This window comes from Salvelinus fontinalis, chromosome 9 (assembly GCF_029448725.1).
Source record: "Salvelinus fontinalis isolate EN_2023a chromosome 9, ASM2944872v1, whole genome shotgun sequence".
Lineage (NCBI taxonomy): Eukaryota > Metazoa > Chordata > Actinopteri > Salmoniformes > Salmonidae > Salvelinus > Salvelinus fontinalis.
The window spans coordinates 19,301,391-19,320,441 of NC_074673.1; the positions used below are offsets into that span (position 1 = coordinate 19,301,391).

A 19,051-nucleotide genomic window follows, 5' to 3' on the forward strand; every position below is an offset into this window, starting at 1 on the left:
GCACTGATGGGTAGATCGAGGGCTATAGCCACAACCCTACTAATACTGCACTGTGTCTATATTACAATGGAGGAACCTGCAGGGCCTGACTTTTAGATAGAACACCTTTCCTCTGCACTGATTGGTCGATTGAGGGACTAGCGTTTTATAGGAGAGACCCCACATGTCGAAAGACAATGGCCTCTATCCCAGACCCTAAACTCTGTTATCATCTGTTCTCAGCTATAAAGGTTTATTTTTGGAGAGGCAGGTGGGTTTGTTCTTGTTGCTTAAGGCTTAAGAAACTGACCAATAGGAATCTGAGTTTGGGTGAGAGAACAGAGGTCAGCTGACAGTCAAAGACCAGAGAAACTGACCAATAGGACACGAGCTGGAATTATACGTGTTAGGCTACATCTGAATGGGACTCTATTCCCTATGTGGTGCACTAATCTGGATGAAATGTAGTGCACTATATAGGGATTAGGGTGCCAATTGGGAAGCATGAACAGTTTAACCCAACATCTTTAAGATTTAAACAGCACTGTGACTGGACAATGTTTTAATCTCAGCAGCCACTGAGTTGGCCAACTATATCTCATTTGTTTTACTGAGTTGGCCAGCTATATCTCATCTGTCTATATCTCATCTGTTTATATCTCGTCTGTCTTCCTGGGTTGGCCAGCTATATCTCATCTGTCTTACTGAGTTGGCCAGCTATATCTCATCTGCCTATATCTCATCTGTCTTACTGGGTTGGCCAGCTATATCTCATCTGTCTATATCTCATCTGTTTTACTGGGTTGGCCAGCTATATCTCCTCTGTCTTACTGAGTTGGCCAGCTATATCTCATCTGGCTTACTGAGTTGGCCAGCTATATCTCATCTGTCTATATCTCATCTGTCTTACTGGGTTGGCCAGCTATATCTCATCTGCCTATATCTCATCTGTCTTACTGGGTTGGCCAGCTATATCTCATCTGTCTATATCTCATCTGTTTTACTGGGTTGGCCAGCTATATCTCCTCTGTCTTACTGAGTTGGCCAGCTATATCTCATCTGTCTATATCTCATCTGTCTTACTGGGTTGGCCAGCTATATCTCATCTGCCTATATCTCATCTGTCTTACTGGGTTGGCCAGCTATATCTCATCTGTCTATATCTCATCTGTTTTACTGGGTTGGCCAGCTATATCTCCTCTGTCTTACTGAGTTGGCCAGCTATATCTCATCTGTCTATATCTCATCTGTCTTACTGGGTTGGCCAGCTATATCTCATCTGCCTATATCTCATCTGTCTTACTGGGTTGGCCAGCTATATCTCATCTGTCTATATCTCATCTGTTTTACTGGGTTGGCCAGCTATATCTCCTCTGTCTTACTGGGTTGGCCAGCTATATCTCATCTGTCTTACTGAGTTGGCCAGCTATATCTCCTCTGTCTTACTGGGTTGGCCAGCTATATCTCCTCTGTCTTACTGGGTTGGCCAGCTATATCTCATCTGTCTTACTGAGTTGGCCAGCTATATCTCATCTGTCTTACTGGGTTGGCCAGCTATATCTCATCTGTCTATATCTCATCTGTCTTACTGGGTTGGCCAGCTATATCTCCTCTGTCTTACTGAGTTGGCCAGCTATATCTCCTCTGTCTTACTGAGTTGGCCAGCTATATCTCATCTGTCTATATCTGATCTGTCTTACTGGGTTGGCCAGCTATATCTCATCTGCCTATATCGCCTCTGTCTTACTGAGTTGGCCAGCTATATCTCATCTGTCTTACTGAGTTGGCCAGCTATATCTCATCTGTCTATATCTCATCTGTCTTACTGGGTTGGCCAGCTATATCTCATCTGTCTATATCTCATCTGTCTATATCTCATCTGTCTTACTGGGTTGGCCAGCTATATCTCATCTGTCTTACTGGGTTGGCCAGCTATATCTCATCTGTCTTACTGAGTTGGCCAGCTATATCTCATCTGTCTATATCTCATCTGTCTTACTGGGTTGGCCAGCTATATCTCATCTGTCTATATCTCATCTGTCTATATCTCATCTGTCTTACTGGGTTGGCCAGCTATATCTCATCTGTCTTACTGGGTTGGCCAGCTATATCTCATCTGTCTTACTGGGTTGGCCAGCTATATCTCATCTGTCTATATCTCATCTGTCTATATCTCATCTGTCTTACTGAGTTAGCCAGCTATATCTCATCTGTCTTACTGAGCTGGCCAGCTATATCTCATCTGTCTTACTGGGTTGGCCAGCTATATCTCATCTGTTTTACTGAGTTGGCCAGCTATATCTCCTCTGTCTTACTGAGTTGGCCAGCTATATCTCATCTGTCTATATCTCATCTGTCTTACTGGGTTGGCCAGCTATATCTCATCTGTCTATATCTCCTCTGTCTTACTGGGTTGGCCAGCTATATCTCATCTGTCTATATCTCATCTGTCTTACTGAGTTAGCCAGCTATATCTCATCTGTCTATATCTCATCTGTCTATATCTCATCTGTCTTACTGGGTTGGCCAGCTATATCTCATCTGCCTATATCTCATCTGTCTTACTGGGTTGGCCAGCTATATCTCATCTGTCTATATCTCATCTGTCTTACTGGGTTGGCCAGCTATATCTCATCTGTCTATATCTCATCTGTCTATATCTCCTCTGTCTTACTGGGTTGGCCAGCTATATCTCATCTGTCTATATCTCAACTGTCTTACTGGGTTGGCCAGCTATATCTCATCTGTCTATATCTCATCTGTCTTACTGAGTTAGCCAGCTATATCTCATCTGTCTTACTGGGTTGGCCAGCTATATCTCATCTATCTTACTGAGTTGGCCAGCTATATCTCATCTGTCTATATCTCATCTGTCTATATCTCATCTGTCTTACTGAGTTGGCCAGCTATATCTCATCTGTCTATATCTCCTCTGTCTTACTGGGTTGGCCAGCTATATCTCATCTATCTTACTGAGTTGGCCAGCTATATCTCATCTGTCTATATCTAATCTGTCTATATCTCATCTGTCTATATCTCATCTGTCTTACTGAGTTGGCCAGCTATATCTCATCTGTCTATATCTCCTCTGTCTTACTGAGTTGGCCAGCTATATCTCATCTGTCTTACTGAGTTAGCCAGCTATATCTCATCTGTCTATATCTCATCTGTCTTACTGGGTTGGCCAGCTATATCTCATCTGTCTATATCTCATCTGTCTTACTGGGTTGGCCAGCTATATCTCATCTGTCTTACTGAGTTGGCCAGCTATATCTCATCTGTCTATATCTCATCTGTCTATTTCTCATCTGTCTTACTGAGTTGGCCAGCTATATCTCATCTGTCTATATCTCCTCTGTCTTACTGAGTTAGCCAGCTATATCTCATCTGTCTTACTGGGTTGGCCAGCTATATCTCATCTGTCTATATCTCATCTGTCTTACTGAGTTGGCCAGCTATATCTCATCTGTCTTACTGGGTTGGCCAGCTGTATCTCATCTGTCTATATCTCATCTGTCTTACTGAGTTGGCCAGCTATATCTCATCTGTCTTACTGGGTTGGCCAGCTATATCTCATCTGTCTATATCTCATCTGTCTTACTGAGTTAGCCAACTATATCTCATCTGTCTTACTGGGTTGGCCAGCTATATCTCATCTATCTTACTGAGTTGGCCAGCTATATCTCATCTGTCTATATCTCATCTGTCTATATCTCATCTGTCTTACTGAGTTGGCCAGCTATATCTCATCTGTCTATATCTCCTCTGTCTTACTGGGTTGGCCAGCTATATCTCATCTATCTTAATGAGTTGGCCAGCTATATCTCATCTGTCTATATCTCATCTGTCTATATCTCATCTGTCTTACTGAGTTGGCCAGCTATATCTCATCTGTCTATATCTCCTCTGTCTTACTGGGTTGGCCAGCTATATCTCATCTGTCTTACTGAGTTGGCCAGCTATATCTCATCTGTCTTACTGAGTTGGCCAGCTATATCTCATCTGTCTATATCTCCTCTGTCTTACTGAGTTGGCCAGCTATATCTCATCTGTCCATATCTCATCTGTCTTACTGAGTTGGCCAGCTATATCTCATCTGTCTATATCTCCTCTGTCTTACTGGGTTGGCCAGCTATATCTCATCTGTCTATATCTCATCTGTCTTACTGAGTTGGCCAGCTATATCTCATCTGTCTATATCTCATCTGTCTTACTGAGTTAGCCAGCTATATCTCATCTGTCTTACTGAGTTGGCCAGCTATATCTCATCTGTCTATATCTCAGCTGTCTTACTGAGTTGGCCAGCTATATCTCATCTGTCTATATCTCATCTGTCTTACTGAGTTGGCCAGCTATATCTCATCTGTCTTACTGAGTTGGCCAGCTATATCTCATCTGTCTTACTGAGTTGGCCAGCTATATCTCATCTGTCTTACTGAGTTGGCCAGCTATATCTCATCTGTCTTACTGAGTTGGCCAGCTATATCTCATCTGTCTATATCTCATCTGTCTTACTGAGTTGGCCAGCTATATCTCATCTGTCTTACTGGGTTGGTCAGCTATATCTCATCTGTTTATATCTCATCTGTCTTACTGGGTTGGCCAGCTATATCTCATCTGTCTAAATCTCATCTGTCTTACTGAGTTAGCCAGCTATATCTCATCTGTCTATATCTCATCTGTCTTACTGAGTTGGCCAGCTATATCTCATCTGTTTTACTAAGTTGGCCAGCTATATCTCATCTGTCTTACTGGGTTGGCCAGCTTCGTCTCATCTGTCTGTATTCTACTTGGTTTTCTTGGACTTCCAATACCAAACATGTTTCTCTTGTCCATGTTTCTTCCCAGATATGACTTCGTAGAGATCCGTGATGGGAGCAGTGAGAACGGAGATCTGCTGGGTAAACACTGCAGCAACATCGCCCCTCCAGCCATCATCTCCTCCGGCCCCATGCTCCACATCAAGTTTGTCTCCGACTACGCTCACCAGGGAGCTGGTTTTTCACTGCGCTACGAGATCTTCAAAACCGGTGAGTTCAATAATGAATAAAAGACACAACGTTGATACAAACATTTAACTACACAAATACATTTGGGACAAATCAAAGCCATTAGAAAGGCATAGTGGCGGTCAGTAGACCTATTGGTTACACTTAGGAGCAGTTTCCCGGACACAGATTACGCCTACTCTTTGACTGAAAAGTGCTTTCAGTGGATGTATTCCGGCAATTAGAGCCATACAGTTGCTTGGGAAAGTATTCACCCCCTTGGCATTTTTACTATTTTGTTGCCTTACAACCTGGAATTCAAATAATTTTTTTGGGGGGGTTGTATCATTTGATTTAAACAACATGCCTACCACTTTGAAGATGCTAAATATTTTTTATTGTGAAATATACAAGAAAGAAGACAAAAAACTGAAAACTTGAGTGTGTATAACTATTCATCCCCCCCAAAGTCAATACTTTGTAGAGCCACCCCTTGCAACAATTACAGCTGCAAGTCTCTTGGGGTATGTCTCTATAAGCTTTGCACATCTAGCCACTGGGATTTTTTTCCCATTCTTCAAGGCAAAACTGCTCCAGCTCCTTCAAGTTGGATGGGTTCCTCTGGTGTACAGCAATCTTTAAGTCATACCACATATTCTCAATTGGATTGAGGTCTGGGCTTTGACTAGGCCATTCCAAGACATTTAAAGGTTTCCCCTTAATCCACTCATCATTCCTTAAATTCTGACCAGTTTCTCAGTCCCTGCCAATGAAAAACATCCCCACAGCATGATGCTGCCACCACCGTGCTTCACTGTGGGGATGGTGTTCTCCGGGTGATGAGAGGTGTTGGGTTTGCGCCAGACATAGTGTTTTCCTTGATGGCCAAAAAGCTACATTTTAGTCTCATCTGACCAGAGTACCTTCTTCCATATGTTTCGGGAGTCTCCCACATGCCTTTTGGAGAACACCAAACGTGTTTGCTTATTTTTTATTTAAGCATTGGCTTTTTCCTGACACTCTTCCATAAGCCCAGCTCTGTGGAGTGTACAGCTTAGTGGTCATATGGACAGATACTCCAATCTCCGCTGTGGAGCTTTGCAGCTCTGTCAGGGTTATCTTTGGTCTCTTTGATGCCTCTCTGATTAATGCCCTCCTTGCCTGGTCTGTGAGTTTTGGTGGGCGGCCGTCTCTTGACAGGTTTGTTGTGGTGCCATATTCTTTCCATTTTTTAATAATGGATTTAATGGTGCTCCGTGGGATATTCAAAGTTTCTGATATTTTTTTATAACCCAACTCTGATCTGGACTTCTCCCCAACCTCGTCACTGATCTGTGTGGAGAGCTCCTTGGTCTTCATGGTGCCGCTTGCTTGGTGGTGCCCCTTTCTTATTGGTGTTGCAGACTCTGGGGCCTTTCAGAACAGGTGTATATATACTGAGATCATGTGACAGATCATGTGACACTTAGATTGCACACTTTTTTTAACTAATGATGTGACTTCTGAAGGTAATTGATTGCACCAGATCTTATTTAGGGGCTTCATATCAAAGGGGGTGAATACATATGCACGCACCACTTTTCAGTTTAAAATGATTTTAACATTAAAAAAATATATATATATCATTTCCCTTCACCAATTTGGACTATTTTGTGTATGTCCATTACATGAAATCTAAATAAAAATCAATTTAAATTACAGGTTGTAATGTAACAAGACAGGAAAAAACACCAAGGGTGGTGAATACATTTGCAAGGCACTGTAGCTAGCTAGACAAATATTGTATTGTAAATTGGGACATGTCACATTTAAGATGTATTTTGTGTTGGCAGTCTCTAAGAAATAGTCTACTTATTACATCCTCAGTTTTCGAGGTGAGATAAGGGAGGTGAAGGCAAAAAAAAGGCCATGGTAGCGAAGTAAATACAATATAGCAAGTAAAACACTGGAAAGGTAGATTTGCAGTGGAAGAAGGTGCAAAGTAGAGATAGAAATAATGGGGTGCAAAGGAGCTAAATAAATAAATACAGTAGGGGGAGAGGTAGTTGTTTGGGCTAAATTATAGATGGGCTATGTACAAGTGCAGTAATCTATGAGCTGCTCTGACAGCTGGTGCTTAAAGCTAGTGAGGGAGATAAGTGTTTCCAGCTTCAGAGATTTTTGTAGTTCGTTCCAGTCATTGGCAGCAGAGAACTGGAAGGAAAGATGACCAAAGGAAGAATTGGCTTTGGGGGTGACCAGTGACATATACCTGCTGGAGCGCGTGCTACGAGTGGGTGCTGCTATGGTGACCAGCGAGCTGAGATAAGGTGGGGCTTTACCTAGCAGAGACTTGTAGATGACCTGGAGCCAGTGGGTTTGGCGATGAGTATGAAGCGAGGGCCAACCAACGAGAGCATACAGGTCGCAGTGATGGGTAGTATATGGGGCTTTGGTGACAAAACGGACGGCACTGTGATAGACTGCATCCAATTTGCTGAGTAGAGTGTTGGAGGCTATTTTATAGATGACATCACCGAAGTCGAGGATCGGTAGGATGGTCCGTTTTACGAGGGTATGTTTGACAGCATGAGTGAAGGAGGCTTTGTTGCGATATAGGAAGCCGATTCGAGATTTACTTTTGAATTGGAGATGCTTAATGTGAGTCTGGAAGGAGAGTTTACAGTCTAACCAGACACCTAGGTATTTGTAGTTGTCCACTTATTCTAAGTCAGAACCGTCCAGAGTAGTGATGCTGGATGGGCGAGCAGGTGCGGGCAGTGATCGGTTGAAGAGCATGCATTTAGTTTTACTTGCATTTAAGAGCAGTTGGAGGCCACGGAAGGAGAGTTGTATGTCATATGGTAGCTTTGTGGGACAGGTTAAATGGTAGCTTTGTAGGACATGTTAAATGGTAGCCTTGTGGGACAGGTTAAATGGTAGCCTTGTGGGACAGGTTAAATGGTAGCTAAATAGGACAGGTTAAATGGTAGCTATGTAGGACAGGTTAAATGGCAGCTAAATAGGACAGGTTAAATGGTAGCTATGCAGGACAGGTTAAATGGTAGATATGTAGGACAGGTTAAATTGTAGCTATGCAGGACAGGTTAAATGGTAGCTTTGTGGGACAGGTTAAATGGTAGCTATGTAGGACAGGTTAAATGGTAGCTATGAAGGACAGGTTAAATGGTAGCTTTGTGGGACAGGTTAAATGGTAGCTATGCAGGACAGGTTAAATGGTAGCTATGCAGGACAGGTTAAATGGTAGCTTTGTGGGACAGGTCAAATGGTAGCTATGCAGGACAGGTTAAATGGTAGCTTTGTGGGACAGGTTAAATGGTAGCTATGCAGGACAGGTTAAATGGTAGCTTTAAAGGACAGGTTAAATGGTAGCTTTGTAGGACAGGTTAAATGGTAGCTATGCAGGACAAGTTAAATGGTAGCTATGTGGGACAGGTTAAATGGTAGCTATGTAGGACAGGTTGAATGGTAGCTATGCAGGACAGGTTAAATGGTAGCTTTGTGGGACAGGTTAAATGGTAGCTATGCAGGACAGGTTAAATGGTAGCTATGCAGGACAGGTTAAATGGTAGCTATGTAGGGAAGGTTAAACGGTAGCTATGCAGGACAGGTTAAATGATAGCTATGTAGGGAAGGTTAATTGGTAGCTATGCAGGACAGGTTAAATGGTAGCTATGTGGGACAGGTTAAACGGTAGGTATGTGGTACAGGTTAAACGGTAGCTATGTAGGACAAGTTAAATGGTAGCTATGTAGGGAAGGTTAAACGGTAGCTATGTAGGACAAGTTAAATGGTAGCTATGCAGGACAGGTTAAATGGTAGCTTTGTAGGACAGGTTAAATGGTAGCTTTGTAGGACATGTTAAATGGTAGCCTTGTGGGACAGGTTAAATGGTAGCCTTGTGGGACAGGTTAAATGGTAGCTATGTAGGACAGGTTAAATGGCAGCTATATAGGACAGGTTAAATGGTAGCTATGCAGGACAGGTTAAATGGTAGATATGTAGGACAGGTTAAATGGTAGCTATGTAGGACAGGTTAAATGGTAGCTATGAAGGACAGGTTAAATGGTAGCTTTGTGGGACAGGTTAAATGGTAGCTATGCAGGACAGGTTAAATGGTAGCTATGCAGGACAGGTTAAATGGTAGCTTTGTGGGACAGGTTAAATGGTAGCTATGCAGGACAGGTTAAATGGTAGCTATGCAGGACAGGTTAAATGGTAGCTTTGTGGGACAGGTTAAATGGTAGCTATGCAGGACAGGTTAAATGGTAGCTTTAAAGGACAGGTTAAATGGTAGCTTTAAATGACAGGTTAAATGGTAGCTTTGTAGGACAGGTTAAATGGTAGCTATGCAGGACAAGTTAAATGGTAGCTATGTGGGACAGGTTAAATGGTAGCTATGTAGGACAGGTTGAATGGTAGCTATGCAGGACAGGTTAAATGGTAGCTTTGTGGGACAGGTTAAATGGTAGCTATGCAGGACAGGTTAAATGGTAGCTATGCAGGACAGGTTAAATGGTAGCTATGCAGGACAGGTTAAATGGTAGCTATGTAGGGAAGGTTAAACGGTAGCTATGCAGGACAGGTTAAATGATAGCTATGTAGGGAAGGTGAATAGTAGCTATGCAGGACAGGTTAAATGGTAGCTATGTGGGACAGGTTAAACGGTAGCTATGTGGTACAGGTTAAATGGTAGCTACGTAGGACAAGTTAAATGGTAGCTATGTAGGGAAGGTTAAACGGTAGCTATGTAGGACAGGTTAAATGGTAGCTATGTAGGGAAGGTTAATTGGTAGCTATGCAGGACAGGTTAAATGGTAGCTATGTAGGACAGGTTAAATGGTAGCTTTGTGGGACAGGTTAAATGGTAGCTATGCAGGACATGTTAAATGGTAGCTATGTATGACAGGTTAAATGGTAGCTATGCAGGACATGTTAAATGGTAGCTATGTTTGACAGGTTAAATGGTAGCTATGTAGAACAGGTTAAATGGTAGCTTTGTAGGACAGGTTAAATGGTAGCTATGCAGGACATGTTAAATGGTAGCTATGCAGGACAGGTTAAATGGTAGCTATGTAGGACAGGTTAAATGGTAGCTATGCAGGACAGGTTAAATGGTAGCTTTGTAGGACAGGTTAAATGGTAGCTAAGTATGACAGGTTAAATGGTAGCTATGTAGAACAGGTTAAATGGTAGCTTTGTGGGACAGGTTAAATGGTAGCTTTGTGGGACAGGTTAAATGGTAGCTTTGTGGGACAGGTTAAATGGTAGCTTTGTGGGACAGGTTAAATGGTAGCTATGCAGGACAGGTTAAATGGTAGCTATGCAGGACAGGTTAAATGGTAGCTATGCAGGACAGGTTAAATGGTAGCTATGTAGGGAAGGTTAAATGGTAGCTATGTAGAACAGGTTAAATGGTAGCTATGTAGGGAAGGTTAATTGGTAGCTTTGTGGGACAGGTTAAATGGTAGCTTTGTGGGACAGGTTAAATGGTAGCTTTGTGGGACATGTTAAATGGTAGCTATGTGAGACAGGTTAAATGGTAGCTTTGTGGGACAGGTTAAATGGTAGCTTTGTGTGACAGGTTAAATGGTAGTTATGTAGAACAGGTTAAATGGTAGCTATGCAGGACATGTTAAATGGTAGCTATGTTTGACAGGTTAAATGGTAGCTATGTAGAACAGGTTAAATGGTAGCTTTGTAGGACAGGTTACATGGTAGCTATGCAGGACATGTTAAATGGTAGCTATGCAGGACAGGTTAAATGGTAGCTATGTAGGACAGGTTAAATGGTAGCTATGCAGGACAGGTTAAATGGTAGCTTTGTAGGACAGGTTAAATGGTAGCTATGTATGACAGGTTAAATGGTAGCTATGTAGAACAGGTTAAATGGTAGCTTTGTGGGACAGGTTAAATGGTAGCTTTGTGGGACAGGTTAAATGGTAGCTTTGTGGGACAGGTTAAATGGTAGCTTTGTGGGACATGTTAAATGGTAGCTATGTGAGACAGGTTAAATGGTAGCTTTGTGGGACAGGTTAAATGGTAGCTTGTGTGACAGGTTAAATGGTAGCTATGTAGAACAGGTTAAATGGGAGCTATGTAGGACAGGTTAAATGGTAGCTATGTAGGACATGTTAAATGGTAGCTATGTAGGACATGTTAAATGGTAGCTTTGTGGGATAGGTTAAATTATATCTATATAGGACAGGTTAAATGGTAGCTTTGTGGGACAGGTTAAATGGTAGCTTTGTGGGACAGGTTAAATGGTAGCTCTGTGGGACATGTTAAATTGTAGCTATATAGGACAGGTTAAATGCAGCCTGAAAACGTCACCCTGGCAGACTTTTGCAAAAATGTACAATTTCACAGTAGCTGACGTTTATCTAAGTACATTCAGTCAATTGAATTTATTTCAATACAGGTTTGATGCCTTCGTGAACACATTGCTTTCAATGGACGCGTAGAGAAAGGCATCACAGACATGACACCTTCCACCCTCTCACCCTCCCTCTCTGACTATCTCTCTTTTCTCCCCTCCCTCCTTCACCCCCCCTCTCTCTCTCTCTCTCTCTCTCTCTCTCTCTCTCTCTCTCTCTCTCTCTCTCTCTCTCTCTCTCTCTCTCTCTCTCTCTCTCTCTCTCTCTCTCTCTCTCTCGCTCGCTTTCTCTCTCCCAACTCCACAGACAAGATATTAACTCATATACGGTATATGCATCAAGGGTCTTGGGCACATACGTCAATTCATAGCATTCCAGCTAAAAAGGTTGGCGATAGAGCTTCAATGAGTAAAATTGGTGAAAGATTTAGACAGACAGACAGACAGGCAGACATATCCACTCACAGAGAGACAGGCAGGCAGACAGACAGACAGACAGACAGACAGTATAAACTCACAGACAGGGAGGCAGGTAGGCAGGCAGACAGACAAACTCATGGTGCTGCCTGTCCGACACACACTCATTTGCACACACACACCCCTCTCCTTCACAGGGCCTGTCTGACCCACACCTCTCCTTCACAGGGCCTGTCTGACCCACACCTCTCCTTCACAGGGCCTGTCTGACCCACACCTCTCCTTCACAGGGCCTGTCTGACCCACACCTCTCCTTCACAGGGCCTGTCTGACACACACCTCTCTCCTTCACAGGGCCTGTCTGACCCACACCTCTCCTTCACAGGGCCTGTCTGACACACACCTCTCTCCTTCACAGGGCCTGTCTGACACACACCTCTCCTTCACAGGGCCTGTCTGACACACACCTCTCTCCTTCACAGGGCCTGTCTGACACACACCTCTCTCCTTCACAGGGCCTGTCTGACACACACCTCTCTCCTTCACAGGGCCTGTCTGACACACACCTCTCTCCTTCACAGGGCCTGTCTGACACACACCTCTCCTTCACAGGGCCTGTCTGACCCACACACCTCTCTCCTTCACAGGGCCTGTCTGACCCACACCCCTCTCTCCTTCACAGGGCCTGTCTGACACACACCTCTCTCCTTCACAGGGCCTGTCTGACCCACACCTCTCTCCTTCACAAGGCCTGTCTGACCCACACCTCTCCTTCACAGGGCCTGTCTGACACACACCTCTCTCCTTCACAGGGCCTGTCTGACACACACCTCTCTCCTTCACAGGGCCTGTCTGACCCACACCTCTCTCCTTCACAGGGCCTGTCTGACACACACCTCTCTCCTTCACAGGGCCTGTCTGACACACACCTCTCCTTCACAGGGCCTGTCTGACACACACCTCTCTCCTTCACAGGGCCTGTCTGACACACACCTCTCTCCTTCACAGGGCCTGTCTGACACACACCTCTCTCCTTCACAGGGCCTGTCTGACACACACCTCTCCTTCACAGGGCCTGTCTGACACACACCTCTCTCCTTCACAGGGCCTGTCTGACACACACCTCTCTCCTTCACAGGGCCTGTCTGACACACACCTCTCTCCTTCACAGGGCCTGTCTGACACACACCTCTCCTTCACAGGGCCTGTCTGACCCACACACCTCTCTCCTTCACAGGGCCTGTCTGACCCACACCCCTCTCTCCTTCACAGGGCCTGTCTGACACACACCTCTCTCCTTCACAGGGCCTGTCTGACACACACCTCTCCTTCACAGGGCCTGTCTGACCCACAGCTCTCTCCTTCACACACCCTGACTGATTCAGATCAAGGGTGAATAGAGTAAATGGCAGTCGGTCGTCTTCTGTTCCTCCTGAAAGCATTCCAGGAATGCCTGCTAGTCCTGCTTAATGGAGACCTGCTTTCTCGTCCCTGGAGAGAAGGGGGGGGGGGGGGGGGGGGGGGGGTTACTAACACAGCACATGTGGTGGTCTGGTGTAGTTTAGTCTGCTGTGGTCAGGGCTGGCTGTTAGCTGTTCGCTGTTCACTGGCAAATTCTTTCTGGCACTACTGGGACTTGGGAAAGTGTGTGTGTGGTTTGACAGAACCCACCCGGTGGACTCTAACACAACAGAGTCGTTAGTGTTAACACCCAGACCCTTAGAGAGAGAGGGGAGGAGAGGGAGAGAGGGGAGAGGGGGAGAGAGAGGAGGGGGAGAGGGAGAGGAGGGGTAGAGAGAGAGGAGGGGGAGAGAGAGGGGAGAGGAGGGGCAGAGAGGGGAGAGGAGAGGGAGAGAGAAGAGAGGAGGTGGAGAGAGAGAGGAGGGGGAGAGAGAGAGGAGAGGAGGGGGGAGAGAGAGGAGAGGAGGGGGAGAGGGAGAGGAGAGGAAGATGAGAGAGAGGAGAGGATGGGGAGAGAGGGGAGAGGAGGGGGAGAGAGAGGGGGAGAGACAGAGGAGAGAGGAGGGGGAAAGAGAGGAGGTGGAGAGAGAGAGGGGAGGGAGAGAGAGGAGAGGAGGGGGAGAGAGAGGACAGGAGGTGGAGAGAGAGAGAGAGTAGAGGAGGGGGAGAGAGACTAGAGGTGGAGAGAAAGAGTAGAGGAGGGGGAGAAAGAGAGGGGAGGGGGAGAGAAACAGAGGAACAGAGTGGATTTCCCCTGGGAGGAAGTGATGTCATGGTATCCCACGTCCCCTGAGCTGAGGCAGCTGCTGTGAACACACACACACACACACACACACACACACACACACACACACACACACACACACACACACACACACACACACACACACACACACACACGCACACAATGATGAAACCTGGAATGGTTGGAATGTAAACCCGGTTGCCATGGTATTAACAAGATCTCGTTATGCCGGAAGGTACGACTAAGTGTGTGTGTGTGTGTGTGTGTGTGTGTGTGTGTGTGTGTGTGTGTGTGTGTGTGTGTGTGTGTGTGTGTGTGTGTGTGTGTGTGTGTGTGTGTGTGTGTGTGTGTGTGTGTGTGTGTGTGTGTGGAACATAGTGGACAGTATATATATGCCAGTCCAGTTTAATAGTGTGTGAAGGATAGGGAGGGATTCTCTCCCAGTCTTTCTGAGAGAGACAGACAGCTAGAGAGAGACAGACAGACAGACAGACAGACAGCTAGAGAGAGAGAGACAGACAGCTAGAGAGAGACAGACAGACAGGCAGACAGACAGACAGACAGACAGACAGGCAGACAGACAGACAGACAGACAGACAGACAGACAGACAGACAGACAGACAGACAGACAGACAGACAGACAGGTAGATAACATCCAGTGTGAGGATTGTTTATTTATTGCACAATAGCAGTGACAAACGGTGACCACAAACTGTTAGGTCCTACATAAAGCTGTCCCAATACCTTACCACTGCTACACCTGGCTATCAGCGGATTCTTGTCTGGTAGCGAAACAGGTCATTCAGGCTCATTTACTGCCTTTAAAAAAAACATAGCTTACATGGCTGACTTCCTGAAACAAATGTGGTTTCTACTGACAACTGAGATGAACAAACTATGGCATAAGGGGACGACAAGCGGATAAGAGGCCATCCGTAATTTCGATGAAGACAATAATGAGCGAGCTAGGACAGACGTAGTCAATATAACTATGTGTTCAGCACTTTTTGAAATTTACAGCGACAGAATTCAGAACATGGGCTGTTCTTACAGTGTTCTCCCTGTACACCAAGTCAGAACCGTAGGATAAATAAAGGGGGCATACAAGCAGACAATGAAAGCTCTTACAATATTTGATGATGACATTTCTCTAAAACAGGTTATAGGCTACATAACCATGTCAGAACAGTAGGCTAAGTTATGAGGGAGGAAAGGGACCATATTATTAGGGTGAGGCACATGGGCTCCTAACAGCTTACTACACAACATACACTTAGTATTACCTTCTTAGCTACAGTATACATATCTCCCTGGAATATTACATAATTTATGAAGCAGCATACAATACCTTTTTGGGCTCACCTTGTTGTGCTGTGCTCACTTGAACAGGAAGGTGGCCCTTCGTGAGCAAATTTTGTCATCAAATTTTGTCGTCAAACTTTGTCATCAAAGTCTGACATTCTCTGGATTTATGCTGCTTTCAAGACATCTGGGAACTCAGAGAAAAAACAAGGTTGTATCATGATGACGTCAGTGATCTTCAGGTCGTAGTTCTAGAAAGAGTTTCCGAATTTCCGAATTTACATTTCCGAGTTGGATGAAAGGTCAAAACGTTTTTTTTTTCCCCCCCAGTCGTAGCGCGTTTATCCCGAGATCCCAGATGTCTTGAACTCACTAAAATCAGATTTTGCAGTTCCCGAGTTAGCAGTTGTTTTGAGCGTGGCACAAATCATGCTTCATTGACAGATGTGTTGAATGTTTATAATTTTAAACTTGGAAAAGGGACCCTCATTAATCTTAGACTTGGGAGCACACAGCCACACCACTGAATAGCAGGCTAAACCTAAGCTTTGCACTGCTTGCAGTTAGCTGCAAATTCCTTCCAAACCACTCATTGTTTAATTTGTGATTTCCAACTTGTTGTGTAATGTTTATATCCGATGAGCACTGAGTTTTAGCTCTAATTTCTCTTCATTATTTCTCTTCATTTGACAATAATTGAAAGGGATTTGCCAGTAGATTGTCGACTTGATTCGTGGTGATGACTGCTAGCTTGCTAGCTAAGATTTTGAAAGTATGATGTTGACATGATCAGTCCAATCAAAGCTACGGTAGATATAATATGATTTGACGTCATTTTATCTGTGGCCAATGACCTTGAGCCTTCTTGGATGGGCACGTCTAATGTTAATCTATGGCAGCACCCAAAGGGGCTTGAATTTTCTAGCTCCACCATTAAATTTGGCGGTGATGTAGTGTCCCCATGAGTGACAGAACACTGAGCCAATCACGGCACAATGCTCCTATTTTCTGCTGTCTCGCACCACCACCACAGAAAGCACTGAGCCAGGCTGAAACACCTGCACTTTGGAGCTGCTTTACCCTACTTTTAGAAAACAAAAACGAGACCAGGCTTTATTAACTCCTCTCTGACAGGAAATCACGATCCACCCATCCTGTTACGTTTAGTTCCGCCACAGGATCTCTGTCATCTGCGAAGAGTAGGCATTTAACCTGTTGAGGATGGGGGCGCTGTTGAGACTATTTATGCTAATTGGGTAATTTTTGAAACGGCTTCCCACAAAATCCTTGATCGTACAATATGCATATTATTATTATTATTGGATAGAAAACAGTCTATAGTTTCTATAGGAGTTGAAATTGTGTCTCTAAGTGGAACAGAGCCCATTCTACAGCAGTTTCCCTGACATGGAGTCAGATTTCAGAAATGTTGGCCACTGTTCTGAAGTCAGTTAAAAGGGCACTGTTATTGCTATGACTATACGGACACTTCTTACGTCTTCCCCTGGATGCCTTTACGTGATGACGATTCCAATGGGGTCGATTGCGCGTTCACAGGCACTACAAATGAAAAAACCCTGTAGCTAGCAAGTCTTTTCTTGGTGCGTAACGCGCGTGGAAGACACCGACCCGCTCCTGTTCCAAGCGTTAGTTTAGCCTGTTATATTTCTCCGGTCATCTTTTCACTCGTTATAGGAGTTAAAAACATCATAAGGTAGTTAATTTAAAGCGTTTTATAGCAATTTATATCCGTTTAGTGCGATTTTGGGACATTTATTTTTGAAACGATGTGAATAGCTGGGCACGCTTTTCAGTTCATCCCGAACGCAGTTGGCATTTCCACATGGCAAGAGGACAGCTTTCCACCAAAAGACGATTACTCCCAAGAAAGGATCCTTTGCCCAAGATACTGATGGAAGAAACAGCTCATAGGTAGGACATTTTTATTATGATAAATCGTGTTTCTGTCGAAACATTTTAGTGGCTTAGGACGCCATGTTTTTTGACGTAGCTTCGCTTGGCGCAAACTGTATTGAAAAGTAAGGATAAATTAAAAAATGTAATTCCGCAATTGTATTAAGAATTAAATTGTCTATCAATCCCTGTCCACCCTATATTTTTTTGTCACGTTTATGAGTATTTATGTATAAGAGTAGATCACTGTCTAAGTGGCGCAAGGACATTTTCTGACCAGCTGAGCTACATTTCACATTGTCTAACCATGATTTTGGTGGCTAAATATAAACATTTTTCGATCAAACTCTATATGGATTGTGTAATATGATGTTACAGGAGTGTCATCTGAAGAATTCTGAGAAGGTTAGTGAAAAAAAAATAATATATTTTTGGCGATGTTGACGTTATCCGCTCACTTTGGCTAGAATCAATGCTGGGCTGCTATGTGCTATGTGCTATGCTAATATAACGATTTTATTGTGTTTTCGCTGTAAGACACTTAGAAAAATCTGAAATATTGTCTGTATTCACAGGATCTGTGTCTTTCGATTCGTGTATGCTGTGTATTTTTTACGAAATGTTTGATGATTAGTAAGTAGGTAAACACGTTGCTCTAAGTAGTTTTTTCTATTCCATTTGTGACGGTGGGGTGCAATTGTAACCTATGCCATCTACCTGAAATATGCACTTTTTTTCTAACAAAACCTATCCCATACCATAAATATGTTATCAGACTGTCATCTGATGAGTTTTTTTGTTGGTTAGGGGCTATAAATATCTTAGTTTAGCCGAATTGGTGATGGCTACTGGTGTTGGTGGACAAATAAAAGATGGTGGATAATGCTAATGTGTTTTTTAGGTAATAGATGTACATCTTTTACCATATTGTGTCTTCCCTGTAAAAACATTTTAAAAATCGGACATGTTGACTGGATTCACAAGATCTGTGTCTTTCATTAGCTGTATTGGACTTTAATGTGTGAAAGTTAAATATTTAAAAAAAATATTTTTTTTGAATTTCGCGGCACTGGTTTTTCAGTGGGGGGGGGGGGGGGGTGCCGCTAGCGGCACGCTGATCCTAGACAGGTTAACTTCTGAATTGTGGAGACTAACACCAGGGGTTGAGGATTTTTCTAGAATAGTGACCAATTCGTTGATGTAAATATTAAGAGTGCAGGGCTCAGATTACAACCCTGACGAAGGCCCCGCCTCTGGTTAAAGAATTCTGTTCTTTTCTTGCAAATGTTTATGTTATACGTTTTGCCAGTTTAAATTGATTAAATTATGTCATGTTTTACCCCCTACGCCACTTTCAATATCTTTGTACAACAGTCCTGTATGCCAAATAGAATCAAATGCTTTTTGGAAGTCGATAAAGCAAGCGTATATTTTGGTGGACATGTTTATCTATCAGGGTGTAAAGGAGAGGAGGAGAGGGGAGGAGGAGAGGAGAGGAGAGGAGAGGAGAGGAGGGGAGAGGAGAGGAGAGGAGAGGAGAGGAGAGGAGAGGAGAGGAGAGGAGAGGAGAGGAGAGGAGAGGAGGAAGGCCAGAAATATCAGTGGATCAAAGAACAAACGGAGAGAAATCTGTAGCTCTTAATTCTATTTATACACTACCTCACCAGCTGTGACCCTGCCGGGTTCACACACACACACACACACACACACACACACACACACACACACACACACACACACACACACACACACACACACACACACACACACACACACACACACACACACACACACACACACACACACACACACACACACACACACACACACAGAACCTGACGAGGAGGACGAAGCTGGACCTGTGACATT

The 19,051-nt window shown here is 44.1% G+C and overlaps 1 protein-coding gene across 1 annotated transcript in view; it reads left to right on the plus strand.

Annotated features, from left to right (window-relative positions):
* Window positions 1-5,071, plus strand: part of LOC129862217 (neuropilin-2-like) — a 115,752-nt gene extending 110,681 nt beyond the window's left edge. Inside the window, exon 3 of the mRNA XM_055933647.1 lies at window positions 4,828-5,071. Coding sequence (XP_055789622.1) covers window positions 4,828-5,029 — 202 coding nt within the window. The 3' untranslated portion in view covers window positions 5,030-5,071. The remainder of the gene's footprint in view (window positions 1-4,827) is intronic.
* The last annotated feature ends 13,980 nt before the right edge of the window (window positions 5,072-19,051 follow it).